This window comes from Ptychodera flava, chromosome 12 (genome assembly GCF_041260155.1).
Source record: "Ptychodera flava strain L36383 chromosome 12, AS_Pfla_20210202, whole genome shotgun sequence".
Taxonomy (NCBI): domain Eukaryota; kingdom Metazoa; phylum Hemichordata; class Enteropneusta; family Ptychoderidae; genus Ptychodera; species Ptychodera flava.
The window spans coordinates 5,238,483-5,252,183 of NC_091939.1; the positions used below are offsets into that span (position 1 = coordinate 5,238,483).

Consider the following 13,701-nt stretch of genomic DNA (forward strand, 5'->3'; position numbering starts at 1 on the left):
TGCATACATGTATTAATATATCGAATATTTATCTACACACTTTTCTGAACAAAAGGCTGTTTCGGTTAATGTAGGATTATTTTGTGACTCTTTTCACTTACGTTACTGTATCAAGCGTGGTCCACTTGTAGGATATGGCGTCAATTATTTGTTGTAACCGTTGAGCCATGGGCGTGGCTATAAGCGCATGTCAACAGTACGGGAATGCCGTACAAGAATGGTTTATAGGTACTTATAGCAATAATATCATTTTCGAAAACTCTTGTCTTAAATGCGCTTTTCGAAAATAACATATCGATTTTTGAAAATGGTCAAGTAATTGATAGTAACACGATTGGAACTAATTTGGGATAATTTGATGGTGAAGTAATGTCTGCTTAATCTACTAGCTCATCTCCTTTCCTTTTTAAGTTACACACTTGTTTTTATGAGTAATTTGTAATATTGTAACAATCAGCTGTAGAGCACCTAACACTTTTGAGAAATTTAAAAAAAATGAAAATCCAATCATCCCAAATTAGTTCCAATTGTGTTTAGTATACACTTAATGACGTAATGAGATATAAACAATAAGAAAGTTGCAATACGTGACACGTTCATTGCAAATTTTTTTTTCAGAAATTTAGTATGAGAAATTTATTCACATTTATAGATCTAGTTGATGTATACTGGCCCTAACGGCTTTAGCGTACACGTGATGAGTGACATTTCGCGTGAAGGGGGTGTATTGGTGCACAATCAGTCCTCTTTAGTAAGAACGCGCCAGCACTGAAATATTCACTCAATCTTAAATGATATCGTTCACAAACAGTTTGACATTGTCTTTCTCTGTTTCCTCTCGCACTGCACGACTCTAATTTTATTGCGGAAGGCGGCACGTACTCTGTGTGAGCGATCGATGTGTCGCTACAGCATTGGAAGGTTACGGGAAATTCATGAAGATAAGATAATGGCATTTTCCGTTTCGATAGTTTCCTGCACTTTACAATGGTCCAATTTCACATATTATTCAGTACAAATATGCAGGTATCGCTCAACGCTAGGAGTGAGACTAAAAGCCTCATGAGTTTTTACCTTTCATTTCCGACGCCCGTCTAAAAGTGATCACAATCACAGGTATTCTTTTCGTTGTGATATCTGCTGAGAGGCTCTTCCAGTGGCAGTGTAAGTCAGTTACTGACAGACTAACACTCTGAGAAGCAAAACTTCTGCATATTCGGGCAGAAGTTCCCGGTGACAAGCCTATGTTACTCTTTGACTGAATTCCTCACGCTACATGCTTTTATTCTTGCCATATCTAAAATTATGACACAGCGCCTGTAGAAAGTGAAAGTAGAGTAGCTGCATGTCAACGAATACACGGGGCATTCAGGCGGGGAATCTGTAATTACCGACATCCAAGGGAACAACCTATAATACAGATGAATGAAATATCAATCGAAGGGGGACTTTATTTAAGTCGCAGCACGATTAAAGTTATGTACGGTCTGCAGTTGTTGGGTTTTATATTCATCCATACGCGATGTTCGGCTTAGAGTATTCTAACAACGAGGCCAAGTTGCCCTTTGAACGTTTGCCGCTCCTGACACAATTCAGTTCCTTTGGTTGTATCGCCATGCATGTAATGAGTAGAGGTAGATTTCACTCTGTCATTTCTGAATTTTGAAACGTTGTTCTATTTTTAAGGTAAAGTTTTCTGTCATTTCTCGTTCGCTTTCCGTTATAAATCATGAGCTCTGATCTAGCATCGTACAACATTGTGACAAAATCCAAATGCACATCCCACAAGATTACGATGACACTGTCCGTATGTGGGTTGGAGCTTACATTCATCTAAGTAAAAGAACACTGCGGCCAATGGAAAGAAACTTTCAGATAAAATGATAAGTACAACATGTCAAGCCGTACATGCACAGTCTTTCTTGTGTTTGCAGAAACCTGATCACATTGATGCTTTAAGACAAAAAATCAACCCCTGACACGTTATTCACGTACATCCCTCTAACAATTGATATGGCGGTGTTTTGTCAAAGTGTTACATTAATAGCCGGTTGTTTGGTTGGTTTAGTTTACCGCTTATGATTTCACTCATGATATTTGCATGACATGCGTGACTCCGTAGTTGGATTAATTACTTACGTCTGATCCTTCAAACTGCGCGAAATCGTCGTCTTACTTTGGTTCGTCCCCTGTTTTTCTTCTTAGCACTAAAAATACACACGTTGCTAGTAAAATGTACCCAAAAGAACAGACACTTATTCATCGGTTAAAAAAAAACTTTCGATATCGTATCAGCGAAAGTGGCGGACTGTTTGGAAGAATTACTTAATTTTCTAAAGTATGTATCTTATTTACGCCATGTAGTATATGTTTGACTTTGTGTTGCTTTTCGACAAATGAAATATTTTCCTTCTGTCTCGATCATTACATCAACGGCAAATGGGAGCCAATTTATCTAGTCATTAAAACTAGGCTTAGACATACGCACCACTTTAGATTGAAAAACACTCACAAGGAATCATGGAATTATTTTTATCTTTCAATATAAACCAAACCGAGTGTTTTTAACGTGCATCCTACGAAATCGTGTAAATTACAAGAAAGTAAGTTGCGCGCTTGTTTGTAGTACAAGTGTCTTTACAACGAATTACAATGGAGATGCTGAATACTATCAATATATGAGCAAAATCATAGATAATAAGTCTACAAAAGGGTGATTTGTATTTTACCCACTATCACAAATAGCTAATATTAAATGTCTTATCTCCTCTCGGGCTTAGCTTGCATCGATATCTGTTCATTGATGAGGAATTTACCATTACATTCTTGGGAATAACAATAATGATTACGTTTCAACTCCAGGAAATGGCCCTTTCTCAGGTAAACATCAGAAAGTGTCTTTGCAAAGACGTAGTTCTTCCAAGCATTTAGTCGCTATGATGTTTTTGCAGTGAGTTTAGCTTTCCGTGACATTTTCTGGTATTATTGATATTATTAACCTTGTCCAGCATTGCCACTCGTTTCTTTCAATTTGTGTGACATTGTTATGTTGTCACGTTTTGTTTTAAAATTGATGTCGAAGCGGCCCGAATAATTTAAAATTCACAACGTAATTTTGAGGAATCATTGCATTGACGAACATTGTAAAGCCATTCTTATCCAAATCCTAACTTATATACACGCGACTGGTTTTTGAACGTATTCAAACTTTAGAGTCAATTACAAAACAACATATTTTGAACACTTCTTGATGGCAAATAGATGAACAATGCCTACATATATGCAGGCAGGCAGATAGACAGATAGATAAGACGGATAGGTAAAAAAGATAGATAAGATAGATACGTACATAGATACATACAAAGAAACACACGTACATAGATGAATAAGATAGATAGATAGACAGACAGACAGACAGACAGACAGACAGATAGATAGATATATAGGTACATAGATAGAAAGATAGATAGATAGATAGATAGATACATACATACATACATACATACATACATACATACATACATACATACATACATACATACATACATACATACATACATACATACATACATACATACATACATACATACATACATACATACATACATACATACATACATACATACATACATACATACATACATACATACATACATACATACATACATACATACATACATACATACATACATACATACATACATACATACATACATACATACATACATACATACATACATACATACATACATACATACGTACATACATATATACATACATACATCCGCACATACATGCACACATACATACATACATACATACATACATACATAATACTACATACATACATATACATACATACATACATACATACATACATACATACATACATACATACATACATACATACATACATACATACATACATACATACGTAAGTACGTACGTACGTACGTACGTACGTGCATGCATGCATGCATACATACATACATACATACATGCATGCATGCATACATGTATGTATGCATGCATGCATGCATACATACATACATATCAATTCCTATTTATATCCAAAAATAAATATACAATGTACAGGTGTAGTATTACACTAACATTAGTTGAACACACTACACTTCCTTGGAAAAATGTGGAAATGGCCACATGGACTTGAACAGTGAAGTCAATTCAATCGGAACAGAAACCTTACACTGACATTTTAATTCCTGCACCTTAATCTCCAGATTTTGTTAGAACCCATAATAGCACTCAGACTGCAAAATTTAGAAATGAATTTGGCATCATTTCTACTTAACCCAGTTTTAACGACACCTGTTTTCACTTTCTGATGAACGTTACCAAGACTACATATAATTAGTACGATGATCTCGGAGCGAAATCCCAAGCTATTGATTTCAATCGTAAGAGGATAATACTTATTACACTTTGACTGGAAACAACTTGAGACATGTGCATCAAAGGGGACAGCTATTTCCACAGGCGTTGTTTGTCTGTTTGCTTTGTCAATAATAACAATGTCTGGCCTTGTGTGTGGATGTTGAAATGTTTGTTCAACATTATACATACATACATACATACATACATACGTACATACATATATACATACATACATGCGCACATACATGCGCACATACATACATACGTACATACATACATACATACATACATACATACATACATACATACATACATACATACATACATACATACATACATACATACATACATACATTATGAAAACTATCGTGAGAAAAAAGGAACTTGTATTTCTGAACCCCTTAACTTGGGTAAAAATTCGTGTTTATTGTTCTATATACATAAAGGAGTGCATGAGGTGATATAAAGTGCAACTGATCATCGTTTAATCATAAATACAGACACTTTGTAAGAATAACGTATGTAGATAAGGTATCCTGAAACATGTACCCTGGCGTGATAAACCAATGATTTTAGAAGAGTTATGATATCTTCACTATTGTTTTCAAAATATGCGATGTCATATTTTGTAAAGATTTATTGCAAAACGGAAGAATGATAAACACAGGCAAAAAACATTTTGATTAAAAGATACATACCATGGTACCAAATGATATGACGGAAGATAGCTTTGGAAATATGATAAAATGGACTATGTTGTGTCGTGAATGTGGAAAGTAACAGTTCAAGTTCGTTCTAGCGATATAACAAAGAAATTTAGTTATGGAAGAAAAATGATGTATGCAAGGTGCATTGTTTAATGTTAATTAATTACGAACTTTATATACAATGTAAATAATTTCCCATCACATTCAACTTATTCTAACTGATACAAACTCCATACAAAACTTTACTTGGTTGGTATTTGAGAGAGAGATATAACCGGGTGATATACAGGTATTAAGTTGCACATGGTACCAAATTTACAATGAAGTACTTTCTGCAAAAACGACATTTGATAGTAGCATATACGTTTGTAAATTGCACTGTCCGTCCTAAGACTCTGTGCACATCTTTCGCTCCCGTGCCATTCCGCTTCAGTGCCAATTTGAATGATTTTAGCCTTGATTTTCTCGCGATTTGAGCTGTTGTAACGGAAAACAACTTGCACGGAAACGAAGAATTACACTTTAAAAACCGTTGATACGCAAGTCGAATGATCAAATCGAATATATATTATAAATGACTTTTTACGATATGGATTTTGATGAAGATTTAAATATTTTATCACCAATCGATCTTGCTATAACACATCAGCGGTATGTCAAAAAGGAACAAGGGTGGAAGAAACTGTTCGGGACAAGACACCGGAAGATATCGAGGGGAGGCAGTGAATAATAGAGTCTGTGTATTTAGTGATCAAAAGGCCGAGGAAAGTGAACTCCATCTCATTTTTACATTTCAGTCTTTATGATAATATTAGGAATATGTATCTTACTTTTTAGGGTAATATTGAATATATACATTGATATGTAGGAAAATAGTAACTTAAAGTTAACAATATTGACAAGTTTTGTAAAACGGTTTTACTAAAGAGGAAACACACTTTGTTCAGAAAAAGTTAAATATATTTTTTTGTCTCTAAGTATTGTGTATTTAAGCAGTACATTCTCCCTTGTAATTTCTTGAAGTGTTTTGAGGTGACAGATAAGTCCATTGCAATGGCAGGACAATAAGTCCTCATGTCACCATAATAAAACATCACTACTACAACAACATAAGAAATATGTTCAGTACTAGGTATAATCTCCCAATACAGTAACTAGAGAAATTCAGTGGGTAGCATAGAAGACCCGACACACGAGTGTGATTTTAATATTCACACGAACGTACGCGTTTAATTAAATGTTTCATAAAATTTGACAGATGTTACCACAGGAAACAAATAAACCCGACGGCGAACCTCTTTCTGACAGTATTTGTAATATCTGGGTTATCAAGAAAGCTATGTACATATTGCACTTTTTATAAATATCTATACCACATCGCAATACTTGTCAAAATATTCTACAAAGCTTCCTGGGGCATTTTAGGAATAGGCAAGCTCAATATTAGTTCGACTCTGACGATTTTGAAAAGCCTGAAAGTAATAACATATTATGCACGATGGAAAACAACGAATTTCGCAGTTCCCAAAAATTTTGTATTGAATGTAGCTTTCCATCAATGTTTTGATACATACACGTGTAAGAAGGTAGACTAAAAGCATGGGGCACTGTATCTCAGGACAGAATCGTGAAAATTTGTCATCGCGAAACATTTTGTTAGTCCCTTGCACCTTATTAATTTACTTTGAAAGGCATTTGATGACTATGGCTGGGCTCGAGGGACAGGTGTGCTTTGGATGCACCATTGGCAGTATAGGTCTACATATCGCCCATGCGTATTCTTTTCACGTGTTTGTGGTTTGTAGAAATGCAAGTTTTGTACCGCCACTTTTCAATGACCTTCGCGCAGTATTACGTCATGTGCACAATATCCCAGTTACTTTGAGATGGAGACTGTGAAGTAATCCGCAATTCTGCTAAGGATGGCATATCATTTAGGGACCAGATTTATTAAATGTCTCGATCTTGCCCCCCCCCTCTCCGATCCCATTATCCAATGAGACTATTTAAAGAAAATTATTTGTTTGCCGTCCTTGTCTTTTTTAAAAACCTACCAGCCAGCCATGGAAAAAACAAACACAGACAAAAAATACAAGTGCATTAACATAAGCTCGTTTTTATATTTGGTTTCTTTTGGGAAAATAATATTTTTATTTGTAATAGTGTTAACATTGTGTTTGTTTTCTTAATTTTATCTGAAACCTACCAGCACGTGGACGGCTAACAAAGAATTTTATTTAAAGCGCCTGATTGGAATTGGATTATCCCGGGACTTTATCGATATGGTTTACCTTATATAAGCCATGGTTACATGGGGCGATATGAGAGACCGGACCTATTTTTCTCACACGTCCGGTGTTTTCCATTGTTTGCGACTATCTTAATACAGCGCCGGATATTCGTTTAATGCACTTATAATATCTACTTTCAAGTAAGCTTTTTTCAAATTGTAAACTTAAGTGGTGATATCGTTTCGGAAAAGTTTGTTATACAAGTTTATCGAGCTAGTTGGACTTAATTGTCCACAAACGTCTATAAATATATTATCGGGTGTCCTGCGAGTTCAGATTCGTTCAATAAATCTATCATGTTTGCATCGATCGATGTGAGGAAATACAGTATCGGAGGAAGAGAGATTTGCTTTGTCTATGTATTCAATAAATTTGACCGTCTATAGGCAGGTAATAAAACATGATCACTTGAACGAAATGGGTTTGCGGGCTGTCGCGGCGGGCGACCATTTGCGCTCAACACATCAGGCAAATGTCCACTACCCTTCGGGCTCTGAACCTATCTATTCAGGCAATAATGTAAGATATCGGACTAATAATAAGCCACCATCACAACAACAGAGTATTTTGATTTTCCGTCACTAGAATTATATACATCCAATGCAATGACATTGAGAAAAAACAATTGGCATGCAATTATGATGCGGTTGTCGACAATGTTACCCGAAGGGCTTTACATTTTTATGATGTTAACATTTTGTAAACATTGTGTTTTAGTTTATCGTAGAATGCGCACTGGGGACAGATATTCGGACTCACATTTTTAGAATTTTTTTCTAATCTATCACTTTTGGGGGAGCGGAACTCATTTTTAAGCTCTTGGCGTAAGTAAAATTCACCGTCTTAGTTTGTCGAAAATAAAAAATGTTATTTTCCCAATAAACAGGGCATGGCGGCCATTTTGAATTTCACATTTCGGTAAAGTTTAGGTTATTTGTTTGTCAAGTACCAAATTTTGCACGGTGGCCCTGGCTTTATTTTTTATTTAGAAAGGGGTTGCTTTAAAGTTTCATTTCGGAAAGTTTTGCAAAAGTTAAACTTTCGATTTCGAGGTGGGTTGACCGGACTTGAACCGATACCTCAACACTGTAAAGTATTGGAAACCCAACAAAAGATGTACACTATATAGAATTATTAGAATCTAGTATGATAATTACACTCTTAAGATGAACGGCGTTAATGATAGAACTTCAACACAACGATGAATGCAATGTTATCATTGAATGGCAAACTTTTCTCAAACACAGTCTAGTTCTGGTCTCGTTGGGTTCAGATGTACGCCAACCTGATCTCTCTGTGTAGAACCCTCGCATTGTTGACGATACACATTGGGGTTTTTTCTTCCGCCCAATGCATTATAGAAAGAATTATTCCCACTCTTTTCTTTGTTGATTATACATTTTGATCGGCATTATTAGAAGCCACGGTGAGGTTTTGAGTGTTGTTGTCCGAGCTCCCCGGAACAACCTTCATCGACTGCTTGCAGAATATCACCTTCAGTCCGTCTCGGAACTGTTTGTTTTTGAAAGAGTAGATGATTGGGTTCATGCAAGAATTGCAGAACGCCAGAAGAATGAAGAACTGGTAGTACGGAGCCAGGAGATCCAGCGCAGCGCCGTAGTTCAGGGCCATAAAGAGTGTTTGGTTCGGTGCCCAGCAGACGGTGAAGGTGATGACAACTAGAAAGAGCATCTTGACGATTTTCTCTCGGGCTTTCAGCAGGGAGAACGCGGGGCTGTTGTTCTCGTTCCGGGACAGCATGGTCTGTGTGTGACGCTTCAAGAAGACGAGGATCCGAATGTACATGATGATGAGGATGACGACAGGGATGAGGAAGGAAGCCAGAAACAAGAGCGCGGCGACTGCGAGTCTGTAGTTGTCGTTGGGCCACCAGATGATGCAGTGTTTGATGCTGTGGTCGTAGAGGAATATGTAGAAGGCCAGGCTTTCCAGGATGAACGCGCACAGCCACACGACTGCCAGGATGTACAAACATCTCCGTTTGGTGAAAAATATCTTGTGCTTGACCGAATGCACGATAGCGAAGTATCGCTCTATCGTGACGGCAACCAGGTTGAATACTGATGCTTTGAATGAGATCCATAAGAAGGCCCCGGAGAAGATAACGCGGCAGTACAACTCGCCTTGGAGACCCGGACTCACTTGTTGCGGTATCGGAATCGGCATGATCATGAACGAAGAGATCAAATCTGCGACGCCCAGACTCACGATGAAGTAATTTGTCGTGGTTCGCAGTCTTTTCACGCCGATGAAAACAAGGCAGACGAGAAAGTTGCCGGTGAGACCGACTATGGACATGATTATCTTGCACACGTTGACCCACGCCATGCTCGGAGCATCGTCACTTGAGCCGCTTGTCGTTGGCGTCAGTGATGTTGAGTTCTCCGTTGTGTTCATTATCGTGCCAGTCGATGCTGAACCGAAGATCAGAGCAGATTACTGCAGTCTATGAGAGAACAAACGAGCAAAATGAATATTGCAGCTCTTAAGTCAGGGATACTGATAGACCTGCACATGAACGTGTGAAAATATTCAACATCATTGATCAGTGCCTGATAGTTCATTATGCTGACGTAGGTCTTGTTTTCTCACGGGGCGTATCCTCGTTCAACAGGGAATAACGTCATTCACAGTAAAGAAAGGAAGACAGACACTCAAACATTATGTATTACCCCATTTCCTGTGTACGTTTTCATTGCGAGCAAATTTCGTTCAAATTGGAACACATCACAAAAGGTGATCGCTTTTGATCTTAGCGCGCGGCTACATCGGAATGATATTTTGTAATCGATTTTATGGGAAGCAGACACGGCATTCCAGGTTCTGAAATTTTCCCATAAATTCCTTGCATATAATGCTGTAGTTTCATAGAAGTTTTTTTTCATGTTACCAGGGCAATTTTAGAGAGAGTACTCTGCATGTGGCGTATACCTCTGCATTACGTAAAATCGTGCAGTTAATGAACAACAAGAATAAAGGCTTATTGTGACTGATGTGCTGGTCATTTCTGTCTGCAAAAACAGGGGAATATTATCAATAATCTACTCTGTTCGTCGAAGCAGCTGGGCCATTGCACTCGATACATACCTTAGAAGTTAGATAAATCTTACAGAAATCCCTTTTCTACTGTTTAATGATACATCAAGAGATTTCAAAACTTACAGACGTGCTACTCGTTCTTTAATAAAACAAATGAATTTTCGAAATCTTGGAAAATGCATCTACATATCATTGATTAAGAAATCAGGTAAAACCCGGCAGACTAAAATATTTTTATGCTAATTTTGGAACTTTTTAGGTATTCAAAGCAATAAATAGAAACAATCCCACATACGACTAACATCCTGGAAACTGTTTGAAACACATATACGTTAACATTCATTGACTAAAGGGCTGATCGGTTTTCCTCACTATTTCCGATTTGACTAGACGAAATCTTTCCTGCGTTCGCCAGGGATTGACTGTAAATTGGTCGGTGGTTTAGCATATAGATAACGGTTCACCGTCTTCGAGTTGTTTTCGCGCACATCTTCATGATGATGCAAATCGGAGGAGAGAACGAAAATTTAACAGCAGGAGTAAAACTGCGCACCTTTCCTTCCGGTCAGTTGTAAAGAACAGGAAGAGAGAAAGACTTTCGTTTGCATTTGTGATGATCATCCGTGATGTATCAAGATCGAGCGGAGACATCATCAATGTCTTCTGCTTACTTTCACATGTCGCTTATCGACATGTCATATAACGGAACAAGCCCAATCTAGAAGAAAACCTCACCAGTTAAAGAAAAAGGGTGCTCAAGCTCAGATTCTAAGGGCACATACTTGTAGGTGCTTATGTGTATCATCCATCGTGTCGAAAATCGGAAAATGTATGTAATGATTCGTCGAACACAACTACTCGGGCGATCATCATGTCGAAATTAGTTTATACAGGAATCAAAGGCAAAAAACAACATTTTGCTAAACGCATTGATTACTAATTGTAATTTTTTTTTATTCGAAGTGATTTTCAATTATGTATCGTTCAACATTTAGCCGATACAAGCTGGTTCATTATGACGTCTTTTACAAACATTTTAAGGCAACCCGCTGATAATATACACTTTTGAACCGTCTCTCTCCGGTAAGAGAAAAAGTTTCTGGACGAGCTGGCCACGACCTATACACCAACAAAACGGCAAAATCAAAATATACGCATACCAACACGTATAAACATCATTTAACTACAACAAAACAAAGCAGGTCTTTTCAAATTTTGTCGGCAAACGTTTTGCAGACATTTTCATAGCAACACGAAAACTGTTCGGCGGGCTGCAGGGAGGCTGCTGCAGGGAATTTCACACCCCATGGTTATCGCGCCAGAGGCGTGACTGTTACAATGAAACGTTAAAAATGGACATAAAAAAAATTGAATCGATTCTATCTGATAGCAAAATTCTCAACGATTCGGCTTGGCAGTGATCACTATTTCTTGCAAGTTAACTGACTCTTTGAAGTATCAAGAATTCACGTCACCACGGCCAAGTAAAGGATAAGAAGATATCGGGGCATAATACATACTAGAAAGGGCACGTCTCCTCTGCATTTATTCTCACGTAGGCGCTGCAGCTAATTGATCTATCCCCCTGTGCAACACTTTTCATATCCAAAAACCGACTTAAAACAACGCCTTCGGCAAGATCATAAGCTATCGTTCGCCATTCATGCCGTAGTGTGTAGGCGAACATACATCTTATAGGAGCGAACTGTTAGGCAAAGTAACAATAATCTACGTGCAATAACCCTGGAATATAACAGAGAATTGAGTAATATCGAGCAGCAATGTCGTCATTCCCCTGGGACGTTTATTAAAAACGATCCTGTATATCATCCGACAAAAATCAAAGCAAATAACTGTATTATTCGTATCTACTGTTTTCAGACTCGAAAAAATAAAAAAAAATGTGTTTTTTGCATTTGTCACGCTGAGGTTTCCAGGTTCTAAAGCGCTTAGAGGTACAACAAGGAATCGTAGTACCTTTCAGTGAAGCCGGGAGACACAAGTTGTCAGTTGTACTCGCCAGATCAGATCTTGATTACAAAATGGTCCGTACTCAGATTACAATAACAGGTTGTTCAGAATATTGGAGAAAGTCTCGTCTAGGTCTAGTACTCCCTCTTTGGCTCAGATTTTTCCATTTTATACATAAGATGTCGGTAACTTACCCAAAATTCCCGTCCCTGGACATTCACAAAACTGAGCCGATGAAAAATTTACTTACTCAACAGAGCCCAAAAATTGGTAGACCAAATTAGAATTGTAAGAGTTTGAGAGTCCGAATATCTGTCCCCGAGGCGCATTCTACTATGAACATTAGAAAATGGACAATATTGGCAATCGTGATACCCGCATATAAGAAAAAAGGTTTCTTCTACCTTTTTACTGCTTTAAGGTTATTAATGTTATGCCATCAAGATTAACTGCAGCTGCTCTAAAACGTCTCTCCCATGACGAGTTAATTTGTGATATTCACACAAACTGAACGTTCGAAATCGGATGGAACCCTAGTTTAAGACTCAATTAAAATAGAGCAGTTTTACGTTCAAGTAAAAATGTGCAATATTCTTACAAACATCGTATTAAACTTTAAGGCGAAGTTACGTCAGCATCTTGCAAAACGTCATCAAAATCTAAGATTGATCCTGACGTTCAGAAGGAAACTCCGTCAGCCATAAGATGCGTCATAAGCTGAATAACGGCCCGTCGGCGAGACAGTGTGCCGTAAAGGGTGAAGAAACACAGCTAATCCTACGAAATGTCAACTTTACCCAACAGTTAAATGCGGCACGGTGAGATATAATTGCGTTGAAATCGGTCCAATTCGTTTGATGACGGAATAAATGCTTTCTGTATGACTAAAATGAACGGATATGGTGACAATGAAGAATTGATGTAGTTAAGCCAATGATGTTGATGCACTATTGACTACAAACTAAGCATTTTAAAAGAGAGAGACAAATCTGAAGGCCAAGCTCCCCTGTACGCCCTGAGGCCAGTGAAGCAAGCGGCCATTTTAAACTGTCCAATCAACCAAACTTTTTATCGTTTACAATCACACAAACCGTGTTAGCTCACACAAATATGATCGCTGGATGATGTTACTCGTATGAAATTTTTTCTCTCGGCCACTTTGAATTTGCCAGTTCGGTGAATTATATGTAGTCGTTCGAAGCTTACGTTATGTGCCAACTCTAATTGGCTATTTTCGCTAAAACGGTTTCGGCAAGACGACACACGAACTGAACAAG

General features: G+C 37.7%; 1 protein-coding gene across 1 annotated transcript in view; it reads right to left on the minus strand.

The window, feature by feature from the left end:
* Positions 1-7,112: 7,112 nt before the first annotated feature.
* The window catches only part of LOC139144776 (neuropeptide FF receptor 1-like), a 42,298-nt gene continuing 35,709 nt past the window's right edge, over positions 7,113-13,701 (minus strand). Inside the window, exon 3 of the mRNA XM_070715511.1 lies at positions 7,113-9,860. Within this exon, the coding sequence (XP_070571612.1) occupies positions 8,786-9,811 (1,026 nt within the window). The 5' untranslated portion in view covers positions 9,812-9,860 and the 3' untranslated portion in view covers positions 7,113-8,785. The remainder of the gene's footprint in view (positions 9,861-13,701) is intronic.